The sequence below is a fragment of the Porcisia hertigi genome, chromosome 36 (genome assembly GCF_017918235.1).
Source record: "Porcisia hertigi strain C119 chromosome 36, whole genome shotgun sequence".
NCBI lineage: Eukaryota > Euglenozoa > Kinetoplastea > Trypanosomatida > Trypanosomatidae > Porcisia > Porcisia hertigi.
The window spans coordinates 2,448,374-2,475,273 of record NC_090595.1 but is presented as its reverse complement, the minus strand read 5'-3'; the positions used below and the strand labels follow the sequence as shown (position 1 = coordinate 2,475,273).

Sequence of the window (26,900 nt, the reverse complement as noted above, 5' to 3'; positions counted from 1 at the left end):
GACGCACATTTACAGCCGCACATCGCACCCACCCACCTATTCCCCCTGTGGCACTCTATGGCCAACATCCTCGTCGCTCCAGCACGAGCCGACGTCCTCCGTCGAGTCGGGTTATGTGACCAACGGGCTCTTCGTGAGCCTTCACATCTCTACCCCCCCCCTCACCTATTCACACAGCACGGTCGGTGCCAGGCGGAGATGGATGCACGACATGCCTTGACCCGAGCGTGCCGAGACCAGGGTTCTCCTCGGAGGCGGAGTCAGCCCCTGACCGTGACGCCGGTGGTAGAGGGTAGTCTACGTCCATGGCGAGTAAACTCCAGCACATGCTCAGCTAATCTCAAGGACAGGGCCCTCCGAGACCCTGGACTCGACCTGTACGCAACACCCCCCCCCCTCCTCGCCGCCGCCGCTTCAGGTCTCTGCATTCAACACGGCGGCATGGGGCCTTGCCACACTGGAGAGTCTCTAGGAATCAATGGTGCGAATCGGAGTACTCTCCGGCATGCACTCGACCAGCTGCAAGAAGGCGGAAAACGGAGGGGCACCAGTGTAGACGATGACGAACATGACCTCCCTGCCGCCTCGTCAACTATAGACTCCTGTTTTTTTTTTTTTTGGGGGGGGGGGGGGGGGGATGAGACGGCTGAAGCCGGGCGACCCCCGCCGTAGCAGTTCGCGTCGCTCATCCTCGCGCCGGGAGATGCTGGCCTGCGATCTAGGACCAAATAGCCAAGCCCGTGCGGTGTGCAGCTGGCGTGTGCTTCTCTGAACTGAGCAATCTTGTTGTCGTGTGCGCCTTGTCTTCAAAGTTCCACGTCTCACGACGAGTACACGCAGAGTTTGAAGCCCCTCCCCCCTCATCCTCCGTACAGACACAAGGCGCGTGCACATCGAAAAAAAAAATAGCGCCAGCGTGGGTGGGAGGGGGGGAGGGGGGGAAGAAGGGGATAACAAGACTGAGGCAGCAGTGCAGGAGCTTCATTTGAGTTAGCGGCGCGGAAGATTAGCCGAGAGTTATATTAAGAATAAAAAAAAGAGGAGATGGAGGAGGGAGGGAGAAGAAACCGGCAAATACCCGCCGAAGTCGTTGCATCGTCACACAAGCACATGCCGCCATCCATTGCGCTGTAGGATTATAAAAAACAAAAGTGCCCTCACCCCCTCCCTCCTCTCTCACTACGCGCTTTTTAGGCTGGCGCGTCAGTGGTGATCAGATTGTGGTTTGCAAAGGCAGACATCAGCAACGCGCCAGCTGTGCGGTGTAGTTGCAGCACGTATGCGATTCCGACCAGTAGAAGTGAGAGAAGAAAGAGCAGCGTGAGACGCCACCGACGTCGCCGTTGCCGGGCTAACACACGATCGTGGCGCCGCTTCAGTGCCACCACGTTGCCATGGCTAAAGTCCTTAGGGTGCTCGAGGCGATAAGTGCGAACAGCTTCGCGTTGACGTTGGCCAAACTTGAAGTATTCTGCACCGTAGCACTGCTTTGCGATGTCCTCCACGACGTCACGGTCAACGTGGCCACTACCCTCCTCACGTCGGTAAAGCGGTACACCGTCCAGGTGGTAGTGGTACTCGTCATCTAACGGAATAGATATTACAAAGTCAAACACGCAGCCAGACCTCATCATCGCGACAGCGAGCCGTGCAATGTTGTACGCGTCATCAAAGCCATTGTGCGGTCTGCCTTCGAAACGAAGGTTCATCTTACGCAGCATGGCGTCCAGTTTGATCGGAACACCGTGGTTCAGGCGGTGGGCGAAGGTAGTGCGGATGTCGAGGTACTCGTAGAAGATGCTTGGAAAGCCTACATGGTCGCGCAGAATGTGGTGCTCGTAGAAGAAGTTTTTGAAGTCCCACGGGCCGTCCGCGGCGAAGATGGTCTTGGCGCCTTTAGGGATGGTCTCCTGGTACCACTTTTCGAAAAGTTTAATCGCCTCGGTTATACTGGGGGCCGCGTCCACTGTCTCCTGTGTGATGCCGGTGAGCTGGGTGCAGAAGGGTGTCAGTGTGGGGTTGCGCCACGGCTTCACATACGTGTGAAAGGAACGGGCTCGATCAACCTGACCGATACGAACGTCGATAAGGACCCCGGGAATCTCGATGACTTCGTGGGGGTAGTGGCGATGGTGCTCCTCACATGTCGCTTCAACGTCTACAACGATAATGTAGTCGAAAAGCTGCTGGCTAAGCGGGTCCGTGTCGTCGTAAGTATGCTTCACCTGGTTCTGCCTAGCTGAGGTGTGGTCAGAGAGATAGGAGCCCCCGCCGCCTCGGTTGTTGGTGCGTTTGTTGTCTCGTCCCTTTTGAGTGCTCTTGTGTTGATGCAGGTCTGCCCTTTTCTGCTTGTTCGCCGCCTCCTTGGCCTTCCCACGCTTGTTATGAGAGGACATGGTCCTGCGATAACAGCGAGAACGGCAAGGCCGAGCAGTCTAGATTGGATATGTGCGTACGTCTGGAGAAAAAGATTAGGGCAAGGGGAAAAGTGATGTGAGAGCCTCCGCATAGACACACAAACACACGGGGAGAAAGAAAAAAAAAAGAGAAAAAAGAGAGAAGGGAGAAGCAAATAATGAGAGAGACTGCGCAATTAATCGCAGGTGGCGTCGTCGTCACGGAACAGGTAGAGTCCACAACACCATGCCACTCCATATCCGCAGTGAAGGAGAGCAAGTGGGAAGATGAGAAGGGGGCACTGTGCAAGGATGCACCGTAACGAAATGAACCACGCAAAAAAAAAGCGCCACACTCCTGTCTTTTGGGAGGGAGGGAGGGGAGGGGGGGAGTGGCTCAACTGCAGGTCCACTCTTCTCTCGTCGCCGCCGCCGCCGCCGTGTTCCCCTGCTCCTCCTCCTCCCCCACGATGCTGGTGACGATGGCTGGATAAATGAGGGACATCGAGACGTGAAAGCAGCGGCTTGACATGTCGAGTGGTGAAGGGAGGGGAGCGGTGTGAGGTAGGAAGGGAGCGGAATCGTTTGTGTGTCTGTATGCCTGTGTGCGCGCCTGCTAGTCATGGTACTCTGCGCCGGCAACGAGATATCAAGCCGCGAGGAGGGGGGAGGGAGAAAAGGGGGAGGAGGAAACGAACAAGATAAAAAAATGGGGGGCGGGGCGGCTCCACACCCCACCCCAAACGAGCACCTGTCACAACTGAGTCATTACAACGGCAACGAGAGAGCCACAGAAGCAACAGCAGCATTCCTGGTGCAAGATGAGAGCACCTGAGCCACACGGGGAGGGGGGAAGGGGGGAGGGGGGAAGGGAATGAATCACGCGCGCGCACGTACACAAAAGAAAACAAATGGAATTGCAACATCTGGTGAAAGCTTTATGTACATGCAGAGAAAACAACCATAAAAGACGCTACCATCCGAGACGCCAAGATACTGTCGTCTAGATCACATACTCGATAGCCCTAATGGTGGCCAACTGCTGCGCTGATAGTGGGCATATATCCTTATCACTATCTGGAACGCAGTTATGGTCAAGTTGAGGAAGGTTAGTCACTGCGAATGCAGTGCGTCTGTAGAGCGAGCTGAACCCCGCAGTTCGCGAAGGTGGGGCTGGTGAGTGAGATTCCAACAATACCTCTGCGCCCTGAGATCGCCTCCATGGGGCGGCACCACCCTTGCTCGACGCATCCAGGGAGTCGAGCCACACACGCCATGACAGCGCATACTGTCGCGCGTACAGCACCCGAACCGCCTCCTGTACATCCTGACGCGCCTCGAGACAACGATGAGTATGGTGATGCACCCACCGCTTTAGCTGCTCTGCCTCTGTGGAGGTGTAACGCTCCGCGCCAGCGGAGCCCGCAGAGCAGTGCTGTGCTACCAGGTGTCGATCCGATGATGAGACACGGTGATCTCTGCCACTCAGCTTCTCCTCAAGGATGGTGGTAGCAAGTGCTACGAGTGCAAGGCTATGTTCGTGGGCCACCACCACTCGCACCACCGCCGCCGCTGGCACCACCTCCATCAGCCGCTGCACATCGCACCCACGCAGATGGCAGCCGTGGGCACCAATTGCCATAAGCAGCGGCACCGTGTAGGGCGAGGTCGGCAGAGTCGGAGAGTGCTCAAGCAGCAGACGCGTCGTCTCGGCATACCCGTTGGCGATGGCGTAGTAGAGCGCAGTGCATTCGGCATCATCCATGTAATCCACCTCGGCACCCGCCTCTAGCAGCTGCGCCACCAACTCGGCTGGGTCATTGTGTGGATTGTTCACGGCACACAACAACGGCGTCCAGCAGAAACTGTCGCACACCAGCGGGTCCACCAAGGCGGTGTTGACAACAGTGCCGCCGCCGCGGTCCAGCAGCGTGCGGACGTATCGGGCATTGTTTCGGTAACAGGCGCGATGCAAGGCAGAAGTGGTGCCCTCACCCACCTCCCCAGGGTTGGTGGGGGTAACGGGTTGCAGAGGGGGAGGTGCAGCGGTGTTTTCTTCCCCGTCTGACAAACTCTGCGGTGGTGATGCAGACGGCAGCGTCGGCCTCAGCGGCGCATCGCCTATAGAGCACATCAGCAGACCACATGGGCGCTTGAAGACCTCCGGGAAAGCAGCATACGCATCCACCGCCGACTCGAACTCCTCGCGCGCCAACCCCTTCACCATCCACGCGCCGGTGGCACAGGAGAGGGTGTAGGAGACAGTGGCCAACCTGTGGTGCAAATTGGCGGCCTCGTTGCCTGGCGATGCCATGACGATGGTGGGAGCATCCCCACCCTGAGCCCTTTCGGGAATGGAACTGGGAAGGGCGTCCGTGGACGCCCACAGGTGTAAACGATGCCTGCGAGCTCGACGCAGCACGGCGATACGTAGCTCGCCAACAACATCGGAGAGGCCCACAACGTAGTCACCAACCATCGCGTCAGGTCGAGCTGCCAACGAAAACGCTAGGTAATCAAACGGCTCCGAGAGGACCAACGCACCCCTCTCCAGCTCGCGGTGCAGGTTTCTGTCTAGGAACTTCAGTGGACCCCACACACGTAGAAGCCGTTGCAGCGAGTGAAGCGATATGACGCCGCAGTCTTTGAAGTTCACCACAGACATGACAGCCTCGTGTGACCACATGGGAAACAGCGGCAGGAAGGGACGGAACTCCTCTGCTGTGCACGCTGCATGACTGCGCCCCACATGAAAGTCCCAAGCGGACTGCAGCACGTGATCCTCCAGGTACATGTGTGCATCAAAGCACTTGGAGCCCTCACCTGTCACCTCTACATACCACTGGAAGTGCGCGAAGTGGACAGCAAGATCAGCGTTCACGCTCACAACAGCGTCAGTGAGGTGGGCGGGAAGGCGATGCTCTCCGCTTAGTGGAACGGGATCCGATGCCTTGCGTGCAGCAGCTCTGTTGGTCGTCGCTAGACGTGACTCGGGGCGCCAGAACGCCGCCGCCGGAGGAAACTCCTGTGGAAACAACTCACCTGAAGAGCTACGGCATAAAGCCACCTCGCCATGGCGGATTGGCGCAGTCGTCAGACAATTAGCTTCTGACCTGAACGAGCCGGAGACTTTGCGTGGGGGGTCAGCAGGTGTCCTCGAGGAAGCCGTGCTACTCTCCGTGTCGAATGCACCATGATCTGAGCCAAGGGTGGAGCGCTGGGCCTCCCACTCCTCGTAGTCATGCAAAACCTGCTCGCCTCGCTCCACAATTCGGTAGAGAAATTGTGTCAAGCGGTCCAACAGGAGGCTCTGACGCTGCAGCTCGCTGTCGCCGAGTCCCGGCCGGTCACTAAGATCGAGTAGGAACGCGTGTACCCTCCCCAGCACAGGAAACAGAGACAGGAGAGAGACGCCGAGGTCAGTGGAGAGGGTGTCCATGCGGATCGCCAGCATCAGCACATCAGCAATCGGTGTCCCTGACGCAATAACACCGTTTGTGACTCTGTGAAGATGTTGACGACACTCCTCATAGGCTGCACGGAAAAGCCGGAACTCCTGGGTATCGAGCGGCTTCTCGTCGTTCAACTCCGCTGTGATGGAGCGCAGCGCGCTCACTGGAGGACCGGTGCGCCCTGGCACGGGTGCGAGGTCCGGGAACTGGTGGATGTTGGCATCCGCAACGACACGAGCAACTGCACGCAGTTCAGGTGGGATGTTTCTCCGTCGGTGCCAGCGCATATTAGCGTCTGGAGGGAGAGGGGGATACGTTTGGAAAAAAGGAAGAAGGCGGCACTTTCTCCTTTATGAGCGCTCTTGTTTGTACGGCAGAGGAGCGGAGCGTGGAAAGGAACGTACACACACACACACGGAGGTGTACAAGCACAGAGTGCGGCAGGGTGACTGTTGTGGCACACTTTGTGTTTGTGTGTAGGGAGGGGGGAGATAGGCGGAGGAAGAAAACATCAAGAGCAAAGGACAATACTGAAAGAGGAGCCAGCAATACAGCCAAATGTATGAGGCAAGCCAGTTTGAGGCAGCTCAGTCGGAGAGAGACAAGTGTATGGCAGCACACACCGACACCACAGGGCGACACATCAGTGATGACTGTCCCCTCGAACATGAGCGCGTGTGCACACGACGAAATTGACTTCGCGCGATGACAGGCGATGAGGCAAGTTGGCAGGTGGTAAGCGGGGGGGAGGGAGAGACGAAACCTCGACATCCCCCACCACGCGCACATCAATACAAAAGTCTTTTAAAGCCTACACGGGCATGTGACTACTCGAGAAAAAAAAACACTTTTCTTTTTCCCTTCAAAGGCGACACCTCACTTTCCGTGTGCATAATAGAAGACCCCCACAACGGGCCATACGTTGAGAAACTCCAGTTTTGCCTTGTCACCAGAGAGGCGAAGGTGAAGGAAGAGCGCCACATATCGCTATTTACATGTGTTCCACAGACACAACAGCAGATAAAAATATTCGAAACACACACACACATACATACACTTGAGGGTAGGCGTGGGGGGGGGGGGGATGTTTTTGCGTAGATGGTTGAGTGCACTCTTTTCTGTACCAAAGAAACCGAGCGTGCCCGAAACGCCGTGAACAATCGTCGCTACAGGGGTGCCGCCACACCACACCACACCACACCCCTCCTATGGGCTTTATGCCGCTACCTAGCCTTGAGCGGTACAGGAATATAAATATATATAAATATATATACACGTCTCAACAGAGCGGTACAAGAGGACTAGACCCCCGCGCGCGCACATGAAGGCGGGTGCAACCACGAGAGAGACATGTGCCTTACTCCTAATGGATTTTACGAGTGAGCATAAGGTATGCACTTGGCTCTGCACCCCTCGGTTACCGTCTCTGTCTTGCGCGTCTTGAAGGTCAACCGCCGACCCATCAAAGAGAAACGACGCCAAATCGAAGCGAAACAAGAGGGTCGAAAGGGATGAGCGACGTGAAAAGCAGCGAGCAGTACGCAGGGAAAGAGAGGGAGAGAGGGGGAGAGAGAGGGAGAGAGAGGGGGGGAGGGGGAATAGACGCATCTGTGTCTTGACAATCACGCCCACCCCGGCGCCCTCTAGTGAGGTGCAGACTTACTACTCAGCCTCCAGACTCGACCGCGACGGTCCTGTCGCCAACGGGACGTGGAAATGCTGGAGGATACATCAGAGGAGGACTGCTGATGACAATGATGATGATGCCGCCTCCGCAGTTGAGCGACGGACATGTCTTCCTCCGGAAGGCGCCGTTGCACGAGGCACAACGGGGGTAACGGTGCAAGCTGCATCCAATCCCATCTTGGGACGCCGGTGCGCTTTGCTTCCTGGGCGTTCAGGGGATTTTTGCACCGAGAGGATGACAAGGAAATAGAGGCACACGGCTCAGCTGCCCACTGGCCCACTCCCTGATTTGACGAGGCGGCAGCAGACTGAATCACACGACGCACGGCGTCTGCTTCATCCGCATCGGCGCCGCCGCCATGCCCCTTCCCCCCGACCACAATGACGTGGTAGCCCAGTTCGCGCCAGCGTGCCCTGTTCTCCTCTGTAAGCGTCGCTGGGCGCATATAAGCCTCCTGGTCGCCGCCATCGTCGTCCTCGTCTGTCGACACATCAGTGTGAAGCGTGAACGTGGCGTGCGCAGGGGCTGATGATCGTGAAGCCCGTTCGTTCTCTCTCTTCCCTTCAGCGTCAGCTGGGGTTTCCGTCTGCGACTCGGGGTGAGACGGATTCGTGTTGCTGCTGTGCCTCGCTGCTGCATCCTTTGCCACAGGTTTCCCTTCGGCGTCGAGTTGGGTCAGGAAGACGGTGGCGTCTTGCTCCGGGGCCGGGCCAGACGGGCAACCCATGAGGGCCCTCACCCCCGCAGGCGAAGCAAGAGCCACGCCCATGACGGCCGGCGCAGCACACTTGGGGTGCATCCGCGACTCCACAGCCGACTGCAGGACGAGTGGAAGGGGGCCTGGCTGGCGACGTCCATGAATATCCACGACGTAATCCGGCAGCAGCGCCGCCGGGACGTACTGCGACATACCCTGCCCAACTAGACGCTCAGCGGGGGGGTCGGCAGCAAGGTGCTGCATCGCGCGCATTCGCCGCTCCATCACTTTGTGAAAGGCTTCATCGACAGCGTCGCACCTACGCCGCGATCTACGACGCCGCCGCTCGATGACGGCCAGCTGCAGTTCGCGAACACGCCGTTCCTCATCATCACGCTCCTGGTCCGCCTTGCCTCTCTGTGAAGTGTAAGAAGGACCACCAGTGGGAGCGGCGAGAGAGGAAGCGGCGGGACCTGGCTGCTGCTGCTGCTGCTGCTTCGCCTCCAGAGAAGCTATCAGAGTCTGGAGGTAGCTGAGCTCACTGGGTAGTCGATGCCATTCCTCTTGGAACTCCATCATCTTCTCGTTCCCCTCCCGATCGCTTGAAGGGGTGGGTTCCACAGCCGCTGCCACCGCGAACCGGGGGGTCTCGACGGTGCCGGAGGTGGGTAGAAGGGCCGGCAACGACGGAGATGGTGCTGATGTGGTCGGCATGCTTGACACTTACCGTCTCGCAGTTGAAGGTGGAAGCGGTCTCAAGTTTGGGCTTGTACAGGCGGCGCGTGGCTGGGGTGGCGTATTCGGGGAAAGGGAGTAAAGTACAAGGACCCGTTTTCGGGCCTTCATGTACACTCGCGAGGGGGTTTTCAGACTGCCTCGTGCCGCAAAGACCACGCGTTATGTCGAAGAGGGACAGAGGAGGAGGGAGGTGTGCGTGTGTGTGTGTGTGTGTGTGTGTGTGTGTGTGTGTGCGTGTGTGCGTGTGTGCGTGTGTGTGTGCGTGAGAGAAAGTTATCCACAAGAAAGGGAGAAAGCATAATGAAGGCAGATGGTAGCTGGAGACCGTACTCAAAGGAGGAGAGAAAAACAGACAGACCGAGAACATCAAAACATGACACCATGGTGCTGGTGTCCCTCAGCGCTCTGAAAAAAAAAAAAACAGCGGAGCGGACGCAGGAGAACAAAGGAAAAGGAGCTTCTCCCTATCGCAACCTTCCAAGAGAGAGAGGGAGACAACAGCGCCATGTTGTCTGCGTAACACTGGATCCTCTAAGATTAGTGCAGCCTTATCAGAGACGTCAGAGTGGCATCACAGACAGACGCCTCCACACAGAAATTCGCCGGCAAAGGGGGGGATTAGGTGCATGGTAGTGCCCCCGTGCGCACACACAACGACGCCCTTCACCTTCAGAGCCACAACGGCGTTAGCCGCATCAAGCGCGAGCAGACAATAGCCTACTCCGTCTCAGCGATGGTGTCGCTGCCAGGTCCACCCCCCCAACGCAACACAGCGCTCCTGGCAAAACTGATACAATCACTCTCCACATCGACCGCCGCAGAGACACATCGATGGCTACGATCAAGACATCCGCGACGCACGCGGCGCTCACGAAGTGGTGAAGAAGGTGGACCCTCGCCAATGAGCACAGTGCCGAAGGTTCGCGGTGCATCAACGCTGCTGAACGTGACCGTCCACGACTCGGAGTTGAGCAAAGGGTATCCCCCGAGCTCCTCGGGTGAGGGCTTGGGCGTGCCTTTGCCCAAGTCGCTGCCACGTATGGTGCAAGTTGCTCGTCCGTGCTGAAACGCCGCCTCGATGAGGGCTGCAGCATCGCTCGAAAACGGAGCCCAGTAGAGGTCATCGCGGTGCGCCAGACCAGAATTCGCCACCCCCTCCGTCTCGGAAAACGATGCAACGGAAGCGGTGGTGTTCGTCTGATACCACCACTGAGGTGGCCCCACACAACAGGGTTGCCCGCCCACACGTACAAACTCGCTGAGAACGCGGTCGCAGTGCAAAATGCGGTATGCGAATCCCTGATCCCGCAGCCAGCTCTGCCGCCTGTAGCTTGTGCTGATGTCTGCTGTATCCTGTGAAACGAGGGTGTAGAAGTAAGCACACGTGTTGTCGAGAGATGGCGGCTTGGGACGCAGAATGCGGCCAAGGCGTTGCGCCTCCTGCCGACGTGAGGCCCCGAGGCCGGAGACCTGGATAACCACGGATGCGCAGGGAAGATCTAGTGCAACATCACCGACACGTGTCAAGATAATGGCGTTCACATCGCTGGAGTGCTGGAAGTACTGCAAGAGATTGGCCCGCTCCGCCTCGTTCGTTCGCTGATCCATGAAAGGCAGGTGAAGGTGGTGCGCGAAGAAGCGCACGTCGACGAGGTAGTCGCAGAAAATAATTACCTTGTCGGGTGGAGAGCGCTGCTGATGAAAAGCCAAAAGCGCCTGGGTGCACCACAGTTTGTACGGGTTGCACGAGGCGAGACGTAGAGGGCGTGAGATGAGGTGAGCCGGTGCTCCATGCCTCCGGCCTCGACCTCCGTAGGTTCCGTCGTCGTCGTCGTGTTCACTGTCCTCGCCCTCCCCGGTGTCCTTATCGTCGTGAAAGACACTCTCGCGACGACGCTTTCCGTTGCCGGCACGACCCCTTCGAGTATTCCCACGGGCGCGCGTGCCGAGAATGGCACGAGCGCGCTGGATATCGCGGTATTCCTGCAGGAACAAAGCAGGCATCGGGCACTGCACCTCGGCACACTCCACGTTCGCCAAGAAGCCGGCGCGGGTGAGATCAAGCCAGTTGGCCTCATACAGCTTCGGCCCCACAAGGTGGCGTAGGTCGCCGATCTTGTCGTCCTCACGCAGCAGTGTCGCGCTGAGCCCCAGCACGCACTTGTACTTGATTGTGTTCAGTACATCTTGAAAGTGGTGCGCGAGGGCAGCATGCACCTCGTCTAGCAGGAGCAGACCCCATGGCTGCGCAGTCATGGCTTGCAGAATCGCCCGCGACTCCTCCGCAGCAACGCCGTCGGCGTTGCCTCGTCTTGCGATGACCATGCTGTAGGTTGTGATGAAGACCTTGCCCGGCCGCTGCTTCACCTTCGCCGTGCACACAGTCACCTCGTCCTCAGTCAAGTCCGTCCAGCGCAGAAACTCACGCTGCCATTGGAAGACAGACATGTTATTGATGCACATCACTATAGTCGTTACTTGCATCGTGGCGGCGGCACCAATGCCAGTCAGCGTCTTCCCAGCACCGCACGGGAGGACGATGACGCCTTGATGCGCCTTCTGCCCTCGACGAAACCTCTCAAGCGATGCAACCTGGTAGGGTCGCAAACGAGCGTGGCTTGCAAGGCTGAGGTTCGGCACATGGAGGGCTCGGTCCTGCATGTAGTCGTAGTAGCAGTCCGCACGGATGTCAAACTTTGAGAAGAGGCGCTCCTTGACCTCCCGAAGCTTTCCGTCGCGCACCTGGCACTTGTACACAAAACGGCTGGCAGTCGACGCCACTGTCGTCTTCTCCGCTGGAATGCCGACATGTGGGGGCTCATACAGTAAACGCAGAACGGCAGGTCGCCCAGCGTCTTGTGCAAGCTGCCCAGCGACCCTGGTGTGGCATGCATTCCCCAGCGAGCTTCGATCGACGTCGGATAAGATCCAGCGCTCAGCACCGTAGAGCATCACTGGGGTGAGAAACTCCTTCAGGGCCGGTAGTACAACTTCCAAGTGCGCACGCTGACGCGACTGAAGAAAGTAGAAGAGCTGCTGATCGTCTCGGTCGGTAGCAGCAGCAGCAGCACCGGCGACCATACCGCTTCGCCCGTTGTGAGCCGTCGCCCTAGACGTTGCAGAGACAGAGGTGAGGGATGCCTCCTGGCTTGCCTCGAACTGATGGAAACGCCGCAGACGCGGCTGCAGCACGATCTGCATGCGAGAAGCGCTCTCCTCCTCCTCTAATATCCGCGCTAGGGACTCTGGAAGTTGTCGCTGGACGTCAGCAGGTCGCACCACAGCAAGAGATATGAGCGGCCGTGCTGCGTTCGACTTCCCTTGTTTCAAAGGCGAGTCGGCGATAGGCGAATGCGCGGTGGCAGGAGCAGATGCCGGTGTCGATGATGATGATGATGGACGGAAAAGATGCAAGACACGGCTGGTGGGGCTGCTGCAGGTGGGGAGCGGTGTCGCGGTGTGAGACGAGACTCGTTCCGGCGCTGGGGAGCACACACCGGGAACGGGCTCAGTGGCGTCCCAATCCACTTGCATTTTTTCTACTTTTACACGCGCCATCACGCTGGCGCTTCTCGTGTGGGGGTTGTAAGCGGAGCATGAGGCAGAGAACGCAGCGTCGTCTGCACCTGCACGACTGAGCGAGGCCAAAAGGGTGTCTCTGAGGTCGACGCCGTGGAGGCAGCGCGGCAGTGGTGAGCGAAGAGTCATCGATGAAGACCTGGTGGCAGTCGCCGACATTTTGGGCGAAACACGGAAGCAATCCACCTCGGTACCCTCATTTGACTCGTCCAGCTCTGTCGCCAGCTTTTCCAGAGCAGCGCATCGCTCCAGATCAACCGGCAGTTCCTGCGCCGCGTTCAGCCGGAAGTGACGGAGAATAGTCTCAATCATAGCAAGCGAGTACGTGCCTTCGGCAGTGGCGGCGGATAAGGAAGAGCTGTCCATTCGGTACTGCTCCACATGCTGAGTCCTGCTGACGGGCTGGCAGCACGAAATGAGGAAGTCGATAATGTGGGCGTAAGCCGGGTGCGCCTTCTCCACGAAGATGTTGCCCGAGTCGCTGATGTTCATGGCGGTTGAAGGAGAGGCTATGTCTAGGCGCGAGTGCACGTGTGGGTCTGGGTGTCGGTGTCGGTGCCCGAGTGAAAAGGGGGTCGCGTGATCAGCGCAGATTCCACGGTCACGCTCTGGCCAGGCTACCTCCCCGTCACGCTTCGGCACAAGACCCGACTCGAGATGAGCAACACCAAGAGAAGGAAAAAAAAAAGAGGGGGAGGGGGGCGAGAGATACAAACAAAAATGTGGACGTCCAGAAGGAGCGGCAGGACCGCAGATCGGTACGCCTCTCAAACGTTTTTTTTTCACGAGGAATGCGCAAAGTGTGAAGACACGAGTGAAGTGCACGCTGGAGTACCCACGCAAGCATCCAAGACGAAAGGAGAGGATCGAGTTGCCATATATATACATAAATATATATATATCGCCAAATCTCTTCAAGGGGGGGCATAACTAATTAGGAACACACGTCGACACGCCCCATGTGGCGCGACACAGTGAAGCGGGCGCGTGAATGTTGTTAACAATCTGTCAAGAGCAGAGCGAGAGTAGAGATGGAGGTCAATGAAACCATTACAGTCGAAGAGCACACTAAGGCATGTACACGCATCTATGTTTGCCTTGGCATTGTGAAGGATCCCTCCCCCGCCCCCCCCCCCTCTTAGGAGCACACACTGCTGTAGCCACATCGCGATGAAGCACGTAGTGAGAGAGGAGAGAGAGAAAATGCGAAGAAGTGTAGGTTAGAACAACCGATGACCAATGGTGGATCAAGTCCTTCCTCCTCCTCCCCCCCCTTTAACCCACATTAAGAGACGCACACACATCCTCCTAAACACACAGTGGCTACCAAGAGTGAGCGAGGAAGAAGGGGAGAAGAGAGGGTGTCGCGAACCAACCTAATTGGCACATCCTCCTCCCGAAGGTGCTCTCGGCCTCCGTTGAGCATCACATTCCTTTTGCTGGCCTCTGCATGGTTGTCCAATCGTGCAGCCGTGCGGGCACGATTGGACAAGCGCACACATGAGCGCGCCTACAAATTGAAACCGACCACCACTACAAAGAGTGGAGAACAAAGGGAGAAGGGAAAGAAAAAAAAAGATGCTACGCCCTGCATCACGCTGCCTCGCCCTTCCCACGCTTCACAACATCCGCCAGCGTAGGGAAGCTTTGGGTGCACTTGTGCTCGCATGGCCCAGTGTGGCACACGAGGTCACAAAACCTGCCACAGCAGGGCAAATTCTTGCCGCACTTCCGCCCACACGAGATTTTTGTCATGTGGCACGGCATGTGAAACGGCAGCGACCTCTCGTGAGAAGCACACAGCTTCTCCTCCAGCACAACACACTTGGGACACTCGGGCTCCACGTGGCAGGGGTGGTTCGGCGGATGCCCACATGGACGTGGGATGCTGCAGGGATGATTGCACTGCGGCGGCCGCGTCCCGCACGGCACCGGCGGGTCCACTCGCGTCTTCCGGCACCGGCAATAGAGGGGCTCATACGAGACATGAGTACATGGGGGGCAATGACCTTGATGGCACAGCTGCCCGCACTGATGCTCGCCACACGCAAGTTTTCGAATGCATATCTGCAGACAGGTGTGTTCCTGGTCCGTACAGCACGTGTTGATGCAGCGATGCTTGTGGCAAGACAGCATGCAACGACACGCCTGGTTGCACTTGGGAGGCATTGACACAGGCAGTGAGCTAGCTGGCAGTCCACACTTCACGCGCGCTGCCTCCCACTCCGACTCCGGCAGGTATTGGCAAAAGCAAGGAAAAGATATTTGGCGGCTGCCACACACGCACGGCATCGTCAAAGTCAGCTTGCACGGCGCACACGGTGTCTCGTCGTGGCATTGCAGCCAGCATAGGTGACCACACGGCAGTGGCAGCTCACAGACGAGTCCACACGACGGCACCGGGTCAGTACATGACGTTCGCTGCACCTGCACTCGTGTTTTTCCACACGGACAAAACTTTTGGCGCTGTGGTGTGCGATAACACTTCTCACACTCACCGGGGTGGCACAGAACGCTGCACACGTGGTTATCGCAATCTCGCCTTTTCTCGCAGAGGCGTGCGCAGCGGAAGCCACTAGCACCTGCGGAGGCAACCGCGTCACCGACAGAGCCGTCGCTCGCAGTTGTTGGCGCAGCAACACCTGCACAGATAAGCGAAGAGTCCCCACACCTTCGTGTGCGCTGGGTAGCCCCACAAAAGCACTTCTCTTTTACCATCACCGTGCACAATGGACAGGGCCCTTCGTGGCACGGTGCCTTGCAGCGGTGCTGCCCGCAGTCGAGCTGCTTCTCGCATGTCTCGTCACACTCGTACCCGTGAACGTTGCTCGAGCAACCCACCGTCTTGGAGTGTTTTCCACACCAACATGTCTGTTCGCGAGCCCTCGTACAAGGTGGGCACGGCCCAGGATGACACAGAAGCATGCACCTGTGGGGACAAGAGAAGTCCGCCTGGTGCCGCTCGCACGGTTGACCGCAACTGCCCGGCACGAGCATCGCGTCCACTGGTGGCTTCGTCGTCTTTCCGCAATAACACTGGTATACAGTCAGACTACTCTTCTTGTTGAAGGACTGGCACAGAGGACAGCGGAAGCTGTTCAGCTCCTCTTGAGTTGCGACGCCAGAAGTGGACTGGCGCACTCTCTCGCGCTCTTTCGTTTGGCTGTCCGCCCAAAAGCGGATGCATGGCAGATGAAAAACTCCATAGCAACATGAACAAGACCAAATTTCCTGTCGGTAACCGACCACCTCAGAGCAAATAATGCACTCGTGCCGGCTGCTGCGGAGATCCTCGGAGAGCTCCTGCGTGAGCAGTGGGGAGGCGGACATGGAGTGGACCGAAAGTGAGTAGAAAGAAAGATAAAGAGAGGGGGAGGGGGAGGGGAGGGGAGGGGGATGAATGAAAGGTGTGTACACCCCTGTATCAGGTTGACGTGGGGGGCTGGGGATAGACACGAATAACCACTCCTTCGTGTCGCCTGCCCTGACGTCGAAGTCAAAAGCCTTCACGTGCGCAGTGAAAGAGAAGGACTGGAGAAGGATGAAGAAAGGGGAGCTCGTGCACACACACTCACACAGACAATGAAAGTTGTTATATATATATATATATATAGGCGTCCGCGGCGGCAGCAAGACGTGATGAGAGAGAACAGTAAAGGCCCGCGTATCTGTGGGAGCGAGGGAGAGAGTCGCGGAATCACTGGAGTCGTGCGGATGAAGATGGAGCGAAACGATGAGTGTGATAAAGAGGAAGCCGAAAGAATAATGAAGGCGGAGAGACTCGGCGGCGCCTCATTGAGCTCGCCCAGTTGCGTGCATAAGCCTCGGGGGGAGAGGGAGAGAGGGGGGATATCAGATGTGAGAATCCGTGTGAAGAAGACCACAGCAGGCAGAAGTCCTTTGTAATTCCCTCGTTTAAACGATAAAAGGCTTGATTAAGATGAAGAGCGGGGGGCATGTAGTGAACCCCCCCCCCTGCCATGTGTTCTAAATGAACGGCAAGAGGCCTGACACAGCGACAGTTGCTCAGGAAGACACACACGTACACACACACACACATACACACATGCACACAGACTGTACGGATGCTCTCATTTAACACACAAAACAACGCAGCCAAACGATGATGAGGATATGGATGTGTGTCGCGATTGAGAACTCCCGTCACTTGGCGTGTTTTTTTCCATACCGCGATTGTCTGTTGTTTTCTTCCTCGTTTCTTGACCCCACTCTGTGTCACCTACTGCCCATACACACAATATGTAGACGTACGCATACATACACGCAAGCATGGAGTGTGCACATTGTGTGTGTGTGTGTGTATATGTAAATATATATATTTATATATATGTCGTGTGTGCACATGTCTTGTGCGTCCTCCTTTGCACCTCACGATGCACACGCATGCATGTTAACGACTCCGTTATACGCGGGCGGATGCTTGTTGAAGAGGCCGTCGCATTGCCCCCTTCTCCTGCCCCCTCCCCCCCCCTGCCCACATCTCTTGCAGCCAGTCAGCGAGGTGCCTTAGGTCAAAGAAATCCTCTCTGGTGGCATGCAGAGTGAAAAAGAAAGGGAAAAGGGGCAGCGAAGGCACCAGCACATCACACCTGTCCAGCCATATGAAGGCACACCATCCACCCTATGGCGCAAAGCTTCCAATCAGGGGTCGGGCGCACACACACACACACTCTCCTTCACCCGCCCTCCTACCCACACCCGCCTCGTACTCTGCCGGCAGAGTAACTATCAGGGTTACAACGCAACGTTGCAGAAGAGCCGCCACCACCCACCCACCCACCCCAAAAAAAAACTTGAATTCCTGCCTCATCTGCCTCTCTGAAGCGAAACACACGCTCGGCCACAAGCGGCGAACACCGACGTGGCAGCGCCCCCCCCCACTCCTCTCTTCTTCGTGAAATGGCCGCCTTGGAAGTCTCATTGCCAAATTCTCAGGGCTGTGGAGCGTCTTGAAAGAAGTCTCGGGCAACAAAGAAACGCAACGCCTGCAGGAGTACTCCCTGCTCATCCATCCTCGCCTCCTCCGTAAGTCGCTCATATAGCGTCGGCGGCGGAGGCGGGCGGCGGACGGGTTCGCGGCGGTGCGGCTGCACGCGCTTCGCCGCCGCAACGGGTGCCATCATGCGAGTGACCTCCTTCGGTGCGTCAGGAGGCGGTGCAGCTGAGTGTAGTGGCGGTGGTGCGTCGTCATCGCTGTCATCGGTTGGAGCGACCGCAACTGCTGTCGCGCATCCCTCTGATAACGGCGTGGCATTCGCACGTACTTCCTCCTGTGGTGCAACAGGCAAAGCCTTGGACGGCACCCCCGGGGACGACGAGGTTGGGGCATCGACTTGTGACTGCGTATTCACGGCTTGCTCGGCGCAACTGTCGCTTGGTGCCGCAGTCTCAGTGGTCCCTTGCGGTGGGGGATCACAGAATCCTCGATCCTCTGCCACATCGCTGCCCTTCTCGGCGTGCTCGCGGCGCGGTTTGGCTCCCCTCCCCACTGCTGGGGACAACTTCGCCTCACCCCAGACGACATGCCGATCATACGTGCCATCGCCCTTGGTAGGACAATCGGCTACCCAGTGCTCCCCCTTGATACCGCAGCGGTGGCACACATAAAACTGCGGGACCTCCTTCGCAGCGGCGTATCGTTCCCGTACAAGCTGCACACGTTGCCTCGGGGTAAGGGTACCGTTGGGCCCGAGAGGAATTATTTTTGTGGGGTGAGCAGGTGCGGCGCGGACACCAGCAGGCGAAGCCTGTGAGTGACACGACGACTTCATCGAACTAAAGCCGGCCGTTGCCGAAGAGCTGGCATCAGCATCAGCCCCCTGGTTCTCTGCTGGTGACAGCCGCGGAGATTTGGTAGAGGGTTGTGTCGGCACAGCAGTAGGATCGAACTCCTGATAGGATGGAACAGACAGTGGCTGAATGAAGCGAGCGGGCCCACCATCGTTGTTGTTCGGTGGGGATTGTTGAGGCCGCTGCGGCGGCTCATGCGGTCCTTTCCGCGGAGAGCGCCGCTGGCGGCGCGTGGACGACGAGCGCGATGAGCGCCGCGACGGCGACGACGACGAACACGCAGACGACTCTGCTGACGGGGAGCGTGACCCTGTTGGCAGCTCCCCGCGTACAATAAAAGACGATTCAGTCCGAGGCCGCTTTCGAATCACAATACCGTGCTGCTGCATCCACCGTCGCCGTTCATCGGGGAGTATGACGCCGCGCGCCGCCTTGTAGTACAACTCCTCTACCTTGATCTTCACCGCATCTTGCGTGGGGAAGCGGCGCTTGCGTTGCTCGAGGTAGGCGTGCGTGTCGACGAGATTCGGCGCATCAGGGCGGTTGTGCAGCAGCTCCATGTGCTCCTCCATCCGCCAAGGCTTTCCCTTGCGGCAAGTAAAACGACACCCAGCCACAGTGCAGTATATGTGTGTCTCCATGTGCGCGGCATACTTCTCCTGTGTGGCGAAGTCTCGCTGGCAGGCGTCGCAGTACAAGGCATCATTCCTCTTGGGTGCTGGAGCGGCGCTCGATTTTTGAAAATGTGGCTCATTTGTGCGCGGGGCGGTTGAAGGAGGAGGGTGAAGGGCGGCGCTGCTAGGAGGCCCCGATGTGGTGGCGCGCGAAGAAGCTGCCAGACGGCAATTTCGACTGGCGCTGCTCTCCTCGCCACCCTCGCTAACAGGGTTGACGAGGAGTGGGTTTGGTGGCAGCTTGCACCACTCCCTGAGAGGCCCGTACATGCGCCGCCACTCCTCCATGGCTGTGGGGAGGCCAATCACAAGCTTGTCAAAAGGATGAATGGCATTCTCCAGCTCACGAGGAGACGGACGAGGCAGTGCGAAACGGGGTGGCATCTGTGAGTACGGGGGGACGCCGGACTGGGTGCCTCGTTGAGTCTTTAATAAAAGGCCAATTGGATAGTGTTAACCCCCTGCTATTATCGGCTTAAACGTTATCAAGAGAAAAAAGGGGGGGACGTAGAGGCACAGACACTCTAATGAACAAGGGAGCAGAGGCTTCACTTGTTCTGGATGGGCTTTGACCTCTCTGCGTGCACACACCACTGCGAGGACGATGCTCCACAAGTGCGACACTATGATACTATCAGTGCCGGTGTGGCACCCGCTACGCGTGCGCGAAGAGTACCTTAGCAATCCTGTGGGGTAACTGTATGGATACAAAGGACCATAAAAATGCAGAGGCCTATATATATATATATATGAATATATATATATATATATATGTGTGTGGGGGGGGGGAGGGCTATGCCTGACACTTTACTTCTTTTATGTGGGCTGAGGGTCCGTGTCAAAGACATTTGTAGGAAGAAGGCAAGTAAACCAGGGGAGAGGCAGGGGAGAGAACAGCAACAGAAAAAGAGGTGCTCGTTTTCATTGACACTGAAGAAAGACGAAGAGGCGAGCACACTCAGTCGTATACGTCTCTCTGTGAATCCTGGGGAGGAAAGGGGGTGGCAAGGTATAGTAGGAGCCCACCGCCTGTGCGCAGAGCAAGTGCTTCCTCAATGGAGTTGCTTCCAATGCATACAGACGTGAGTGGGAAGTAGGGCGCCGGGGGAGGGGGAGAGGGGGGGGGAGGGAGGGGGGGATAACGAGCGTCCCCGGAACAGTTCGTTTCGATGTCTCATTTTTTTTGTGTATTTTGTTGTTATTTTTGGAGGGGTCTCTGACGTTTTCCCCTCCCCATTCAATCGTGTTTGGCTGAATTTATCGAGAGTGGTGATTTACTTTGCCACGGGGAGAAGAGGATCATGCACATGTGCGAAGATCAAAAATAAAATATATATATAAATATATATGCACTTACATTATATAAGCACATATATTTGTGTCTGAGGTGCAAGGGGGGAGGGAGGCACCCAGATGGACAAATACAGAGAGAAAGAGTTATATCAAAAGCCGCATCGTGGTATCTTGGAAAGTAGTTGCCGCTTGCTGCTCTCTCTCTCTTTCCTCTTCCTCCTCCCCCCCTTTCGCAGGGAAACAACAGTATGCAACGCAAGGTCGCCGTTGTCTCCATGGCCAGGCTCGAATCATGTCGACAGTTTGTGTGCGTTGGTGCAAAGAGAAAAAAGGCCAGGTAAACAAAATATATACAAATATATATAAAGAGAGAGACACGTAAATAGACAAGGAATGACGTAAAAGGAAGCGGGGAGCGCTGTGGGTGTTTCTTCCAAAGACACAACTTTTGAAACGCCGCTAACGCACATGCACATGCACATCACCACAAGTGAGCCCAATGAGTCTGCCCTCTTCATTTTTTTTATGCCCTGTGATGGTGACGGCGGCACCCTTTTCGCCTGCCTCGTCCGATGCTTTCCTGCAGTGGTGGTACTCCACATGTTCGCGGAAGGCGTCGAAACAAAGAGGTCGTGGAGTGGTGCACGGGGATGGCGTGACAGAAGAATCGGGGGGGGGGGAGGGGCGATGGTTGAGAAACGTGATCGGTGAAGAAACATTTGATATATATTCGGGGGAAAAAAAACAAAAGAGACGTAAATAAGAAGAAAAGTGCGTGTGGCGTCGTGCGTTCTCCCCTCCCAGAGCACCACCCCACTACTGGAGAAGCAGGATGTCCTCCAGTGTTGGCTGGCTAACGCTGACGTACTTCGCTGGAGGGATTTCCTTGGCCTTGCCCGCCTGCATCTCAGACGCAACCTTACAGATGGAGGCAAGGTCGCCGCTCACGCTCAGCTGCATCGAATAGGGGAACACCTCCAAGACAACGCACCGATCACCCTTCTGCATATCCACGGCAGTAGAAGCAGTGATGGTGTCGAGCACGTATCTGCGCACCTCCTCCACCAACTTCGCGTCCGCACCCTGTAAATGGACTTCAGTGGAGAAGAGCACGTGAAGTGTGTAGGCAGCGGTCGTGTTATACGTCCCCTTCAGCTCCTGTGGGGTGCCAATGCAACGAAGGTTCCCCTGCACGACAACGGCGACACGGTCGGCCAGCGCCTCCACCTCGTCCAGAATGTGTGTCGACAACAGCACGGATTTTCCAGCTGCGAGGCTACGCACCACACTGCACGTCTGTGCACGCGCTACGGGATCCATGCCCGCCGTCGGCTCGTCCAAAAGCACGCCTGTTGTGTGACCGACCATCGCGATGGCAAGCGACAGGCGGCGCTTATTGCCGCCGCTCAGGGAAGCGGCAGACTGGCTTCGGAACGGGTACAGCCCCAACTCCTTCAGAAGCAGCTGCACTTCCCCACCGATGTACTTCTCCTTGATGCCACGCAGGCGAGCATACAGCCAGAGGTGCTCCTCGGCGCTGAGATTGCTCAGCAGTGCGTCATATTGAGGACAGTAGCCGATGAAGAAGCGGCTCATCATCGACTGCGCCGCATAGTGGTTCACAAACGCCTGGCCGGATGTGGCGACAGTCTCACCTGCAAGAACGCTCATCACCGTCGACTTTCCGGCGCCGTTGAGCCCCAGCATACCCATCACCTCACCCTCTCTCACCCCAAACGAAATATCCTGGACAGCGGCGTGCTGGGACCCAAAGTAACGCTTGTGAAGATGCTGCACAGCAATGCCGGTATAATCTGGCCCTGTCTTGACTGAGCATACGTGATCCTCTTCCTGTTTCACAGATGGATCTGCGTTCACAAGGCGGAGGTGCTCCTCTTCATCCTCGGGGTTTCGCCTCACGCAGCATCGCGTGAAGATGAAGCTGAGCCGGTGCAGCCGCAGGTACTCTAGAACCAAGAGTACCAGACTGCAGGACACCCCAACAACAGACATATAGATAAGACCTGTTCCGATGCCGCCGCTGGGACTCCCATCCGCTCTAAAGTAAGTCGGCGCGAACAAACTTGTCTTTTCTCGGTTGGGGAACATCATGTTGGCCATCTGTGTGCCAGAGAGCACGAACATCCCCTCGCCGAAGCACGTGGATGGGAAAATGCGAAGGATGCTCGCTGTCACCTTGACAAACCGCAGCGCATGCGGAGCGATCATCGACTCTGCTATCACCCAAAGGAAACCACACGTGAAGTTGATGCAGAAGACCACCGACTGCGCCGCGAAGCCAGAGCGGAAGAAGAAGCTCAGGAAGTAGCTGAATGGGATCGATGAAACACCGAAAAAAAAGAATAGCGCCATGGCGGGGCCGACCATATCCTTACTCACATACTCGGTGCGGCCAAATAGAGCTAAGACAATGAAAGCCAAGATCTGTGTGGCGATGTAACTCAGGCAGTCAAAGACAAAACTGCTAAGCCAGTACGCCGCGACACCGGCGCCGGAGAGCCACTGCATATGGCGGGAGCCGGACTCCTTTTCCTCAACGATGTAGGCAATCGTGTTCGACGGGATGAAGATGAAGGGCAGGATGATGAAGATGCCGATCATGACCTGTTTTTTTACCGACACGAGCCCTGTCTCAAACTTCCCAAGCTTCATGGGAGAGTTGACGACGGTCGGCTGCGGCACCTTGGAGCCGAATAACTGATGCCCGGCAAGGTGGTAAAGCGCATCCACACCCTGTGGAGCGGCGTGGGGGTTCGATGTGTTGTGCAACACGATCGGGGTTCCTCTAGGACCGCCCGGCCCGAAGACAAGATTCATTGGACTTACTGCGATGTACCGGGGAGATGAGTGACTCCCCAACTCCGCACTGAGTAAATGGCTCAGCTCATAGGACGCGTTGGGAGGGCCATTTTTCAGCTTACGGAAGTCAGTGAGGTAGTGCGGACCCCAGGCGCCATCCGGCAGTTTTTCATCGAGTGCATAGGCATTTGTGGCAGCCTGCCGAGGCGGTGGCCCCCCTCCTCGCCCCGGGCGGCCGAAGGCAGAGTACCCCGTCAACACTTGCGATGGGTTAGAGGCGTAGTCATCGTACATGGTCATGTCGAGCCGCAGCGCGGGCTGACTAGGATCCCGCACGAGGTTGATCAAGAGCGACAGAAGCAAGAACATGATCGGCAGCACCACCTGGTAAATGAGCAGCCTGACGTCGCGCTGGGCATAGTGCCAGCGCTTCAGAAAGAGCGCGCGGAAGTGAGAGAAAAACACCAAGAAACAGAATTTCTTTTCGTAGAGGTCGGTGATAGTCGAATGTGTTTTCGGATCCAACAAGAGGTCACCGCCGTCCTCCCGACCGCCAATCAATTCGCCATCCGTGATGTTTGACATTAGCGGCATGGTGTGAGTTAGGCTGACAAACACATCTTCGAGAGTCGTCAAGTCCAACGAGATATTCTGCAGGTGTAGCCGCTCGCTGTTTCGCTGAATCGTTGAAATAAGGGCAACGCCGACAGAGCCAAGGAGGGTGATCGGGAAGCGGAAGCACACCTCTCGCCCGCGCCGCTGCACACCGAGCAGCGCGCACTCCTCATTGCTGTTGCTGGCAATCCGCTGCGCCGCGGAGCTCTCGGCGCGCACGAAGCTCATCAGTTCCTCAGCTGCGGTGTCTTCCTCCTCCACAGGCATTGAGCCCTTCAACAGACACGTCACCACATACCCGACCTCCATCTGTGACTTGAGAAACAGCGTTGAGCCCTCCGCGCATAGAACCCCTTTGTCCAGGATGAACACACGGTCAGCAATACGGTCCGCCTCGTCGAGAAGGTGAGTGGAGATGAGCACGCTACGATTGGCGCGGGAGCGGTTAAGGGCATCATAAACTTTCTTGCGGTTCTTGATGTCCATACCGGCAGTGGGCTCATCGAGAAGCAGCACGGAGGAGTCACCAACCATAGCGATCGCGACGCACAGACGTCGGCGCTGGCCGGCCGACAGGTTACTTGCCTTGCACTTGCGCTTCTCGTGAAGGTCAACAAGGTCCAGCGCGTACTCTACCTTCTTCTGTACATCCACAGAATCAGAGCCCTTCATGCGCGCGTAGAAGGTAATGTGTTCTTCCACGGTCAGCAAAGGCCACACAATATCGCGTTGAGGGCAATAGCCGATGTTCTGTCGGCACTCGTCCATGTGTGTGGCTCCGTTATAGCCGCGCACATAAACATCGCCGCTCGTCGGGCGCACCATGCCGGTAGCCAAGCCCATGATTGTCGACTTGCCGGCACCGTTGGGGCCGAGAAGCACGCTCACCTCCCCGCTGCGCATTGTGAACGTCACGCCGTCCAGCGCGGCAACGCGGTCTCCTTTGCGGAACAGGCCGGTGAAGTACGTGTAAAAGAAGCCAAGGATGCCGCCAGAAACGTAGACCTTGCGCAGACGGTGAAAGACGACAGCGTTCTCGGGCTCCAGTGGGTTGACGACGTCGTGGTAGTGCTCGATAAGTTGGGCATTGACCTGCAATGAGTCCTTCTCGCCGCTCTTCAGTGGGTTCAATATTGACGATCCGCTGCTCACCTCGGCATCGTCGCTGTTGTGGCCCTTGACCATAGAGCCGGGGCGAATTGGCCTGCCCATATCCGACATCTTTATCATTGGAGCCTTGCGCTTGCGGAAGAGTCTCACCAGCGGCATGAGGAAGAAGAGTGGGTGGGCACTCCGGCCGACAGCGCCGAAGGAGACGCGGTCCAAATAGTAGGCGATGAGCATCAGTGTACCGAACGAGGCCCACATCATGCCAATCACCGTGGCGAAGTTGAAGTACCCAGTGTTCGCCTCCTTCCACCCAAAGTGCATCCCGAAGGAGACGTAGTTCAGCATCATTTTGAAGGCCTCCGAGTAGCCGACACAGGGGACCAAGCAGCAGCAAATCTTTTGGACGTCCCTCATGCCATCTGGGAAAGAGAATGACGGGATGGCGCACACGAAAAGCACAAACGCAATGAACCAACTCGCCACGCGCGGGTTGCGGGATAGGGAGCTGATGAAGAAGCAAAGGGCTGTGTTCTGCTGCATAAAGGAGAAGTACAGGAGGAGGAGGAGGCCGTAGTTCACCCTATACAGGAATCCGAACCTGAGAACTATAGCAGCGAGTATCGAGGCAACAACGTCCATGATGAATGCGGAGGAGTACCACCCAAAAAACATGCAGGACGGGTGCAGGCCCATGATCAGCATCGCCTCACGAATGCCGTTGTGCTTCTCATCGACGATCAGCAGCACAAGGCGCGACGCTGGATAAAGCACAGCCATCACAGCAAGCAGCGGCATGTAGTAGGCCCACTGTTCCAGGAACGAGTTTTTGTAGGTCTGCGGTGTCGGCATTGGGACTATGACGGAGCCGTACTGTGAAAGGTACTCGCTGATACCCCTCCTACCGGTCTCTGGATCGGTTGCGTAGATGGCCCGGCCATCAAGCGGGTTGTTTGCCATCAACTGCCCCAAGTAAAACTCCTGCACAAAGGTCTGCAACGTCATGAAGCCGCTAGCCCAGTAAAGCGTAGAGCCGTGCATGTGGCCCCTGGTGGCGGGGCCACGCGTGAAGAGGCTCCTTGGCGACCCATTCGACGTCGATGCAGTGGCTGAGAAGTTCATGCTGATGGTGAACTCAGTCACGCCGCTGGAAGTCAAGGAGGCCTCCGGAATGTGCACAATAGCCCAAACGGTGTTCTCGTTGGCAGCTGCGTAGTTCTGGGCATCATCCAGCGAAGAAAAGGGCTCCTTGTAAAGTACCTCACCGCACATGGTGCTCTTGGTGCGGCAAAACGTCATGAATTCCTGCGCGACATCACGCGAGTCGCTCGACACCAGCAGGAGGCCATAGTGCGCCAGGCTGGCCTTACCACCGCGACCAAAAAATGTTGGGTTGTCCCTGCGCGACTCCTCCGTCACCAAAGCTGAGAGGATGAGGTGGCCGTCCATCGTGTTGAGGCGGAATGACTCAGTGCCGTAGTACATCGCGTACAAAATACCAGAGACACTCTCGTATGCCTTTGGCGTCATGCAAACCTCCCTGCCGTTACCGATAAGCGACAAGCACTTCAAGCTGTGTGGGTCCTCCCCAGGCGAGCACGGTATCCGAGTCAAACCTAGACTCGATCCTGGCGGTTTGCACAGAGAAAACGACAGGATGGCCGACACGTCCAACACACCGGTGCGGCCGTCATATATCATGGCCGGCGTGGATGATTCGTCTGACAGCCAAAAGGTGATTGACAACAGTATAGTGAAGAGGCAAGGGAGAAAGACCTCCAGTACGGTGGAAACAGGTGTACGCCATCGCTGCAGGAACGTCTTGACCAGAAACCCGTACAGCTGGGTACGGTACCGCCGCCAGGAGTCTGACATTGCGACGGCCGCCCTCGTAACGGGGTGGAGGGGTGGAGGGGGGGGGGAGATACCTTTGTGGTTCGTCTCTAACCAGGAACAACCCGCACTTTCAGAGACGGGCGTAATCTCACCTCTCAGCACAAAGGCGGAGAGAAACGAGAAAGACGAGCGAAA

The 26,900-nt window shown here is 57.1% G+C and overlaps 7 protein-coding genes across 7 annotated transcripts; all 7 read right to left on the bottom strand.

Annotated features, from left to right (window-relative positions):
* Window positions 1-1,190: 1,190 nt before the first annotated feature.
* On the bottom strand, window positions 1,191-2,396 carry JKF63_00621 (uncharacterized protein; the record flags this gene model as incomplete). Its single annotated transcript, XM_067896672.1, has 1 exon — window positions 1,191-2,396. The coding sequence occupies one exon, from the start codon at window positions 2,394-2,396 to the stop codon at window positions 1,191-1,193; it is 1,206 nt and encodes a 401-aa protein (XP_067752829.1).
* Window positions 2,397-3,399: 1,003 nt separating this feature from the next.
* On the bottom strand, window positions 3,400-6,135 carry JKF63_00620 (uncharacterized protein; the record flags this gene model as incomplete). Its single annotated transcript, XM_067896671.1, has 1 exon — window positions 3,400-6,135. One exon carries the CDS (start codon window positions 6,133-6,135, stop codon window positions 3,400-3,402), a length of 2,736 nt encoding a protein of 911 aa, XP_067752828.1.
* A 1,356-nt stretch (window positions 6,136-7,491) lies between these two features.
* JKF63_00619 (uncharacterized protein) lies at window positions 7,492-8,946 on the bottom strand (the record flags this gene model as incomplete). The annotated part of the gene is made up of 1 exon (XM_067896670.1): window positions 7,492-8,946. One exon carries the CDS (start codon window positions 8,944-8,946, stop codon window positions 7,492-7,494), a length of 1,455 nt encoding a protein of 484 aa, XP_067752827.1.
* Window positions 8,947-9,687: 741 nt separating this feature from the next.
* Window positions 9,688-13,041, bottom strand: JKF63_00618 (uncharacterized protein; the record flags this gene model as incomplete). The annotated part of the gene is made up of 1 exon (XM_067896669.1): window positions 9,688-13,041. One exon carries the CDS (start codon window positions 13,039-13,041, stop codon window positions 9,688-9,690), a length of 3,354 nt encoding a protein of 1,117 aa, XP_067752826.1.
* A 1,101-nt stretch (window positions 13,042-14,142) lies between these two features.
* JKF63_00617 (uncharacterized protein) lies at window positions 14,143-15,879 on the bottom strand (the record flags this gene model as incomplete). Its single annotated transcript, XM_067896668.1, has 1 exon — window positions 14,143-15,879. One exon carries the CDS (start codon window positions 15,877-15,879, stop codon window positions 14,143-14,145), a length of 1,737 nt encoding a protein of 578 aa, XP_067752825.1.
* Window positions 15,880-17,501: 1,622 nt separating this feature from the next.
* Window positions 17,502-19,418, bottom strand: JKF63_00616 (uncharacterized protein; the record flags this gene model as incomplete). Its single annotated transcript, XM_067896667.1, has 1 exon — window positions 17,502-19,418. The coding sequence occupies one exon, from the start codon at window positions 19,416-19,418 to the stop codon at window positions 17,502-17,504; it is 1,917 nt and encodes a 638-aa protein (XP_067752824.1).
* A 1,725-nt stretch (window positions 19,419-21,143) lies between these two features.
* Window positions 21,144-26,744, bottom strand: JKF63_00615 (uncharacterized protein; the record flags this gene model as incomplete). Its single annotated transcript, XM_067896666.1, has 1 exon — window positions 21,144-26,744. The coding sequence occupies one exon, from the start codon at window positions 26,742-26,744 to the stop codon at window positions 21,144-21,146; it is 5,601 nt and encodes a 1,866-aa protein (XP_067752823.1).
* Between the last annotated feature and the right edge of the window lie 156 nt (window positions 26,745-26,900).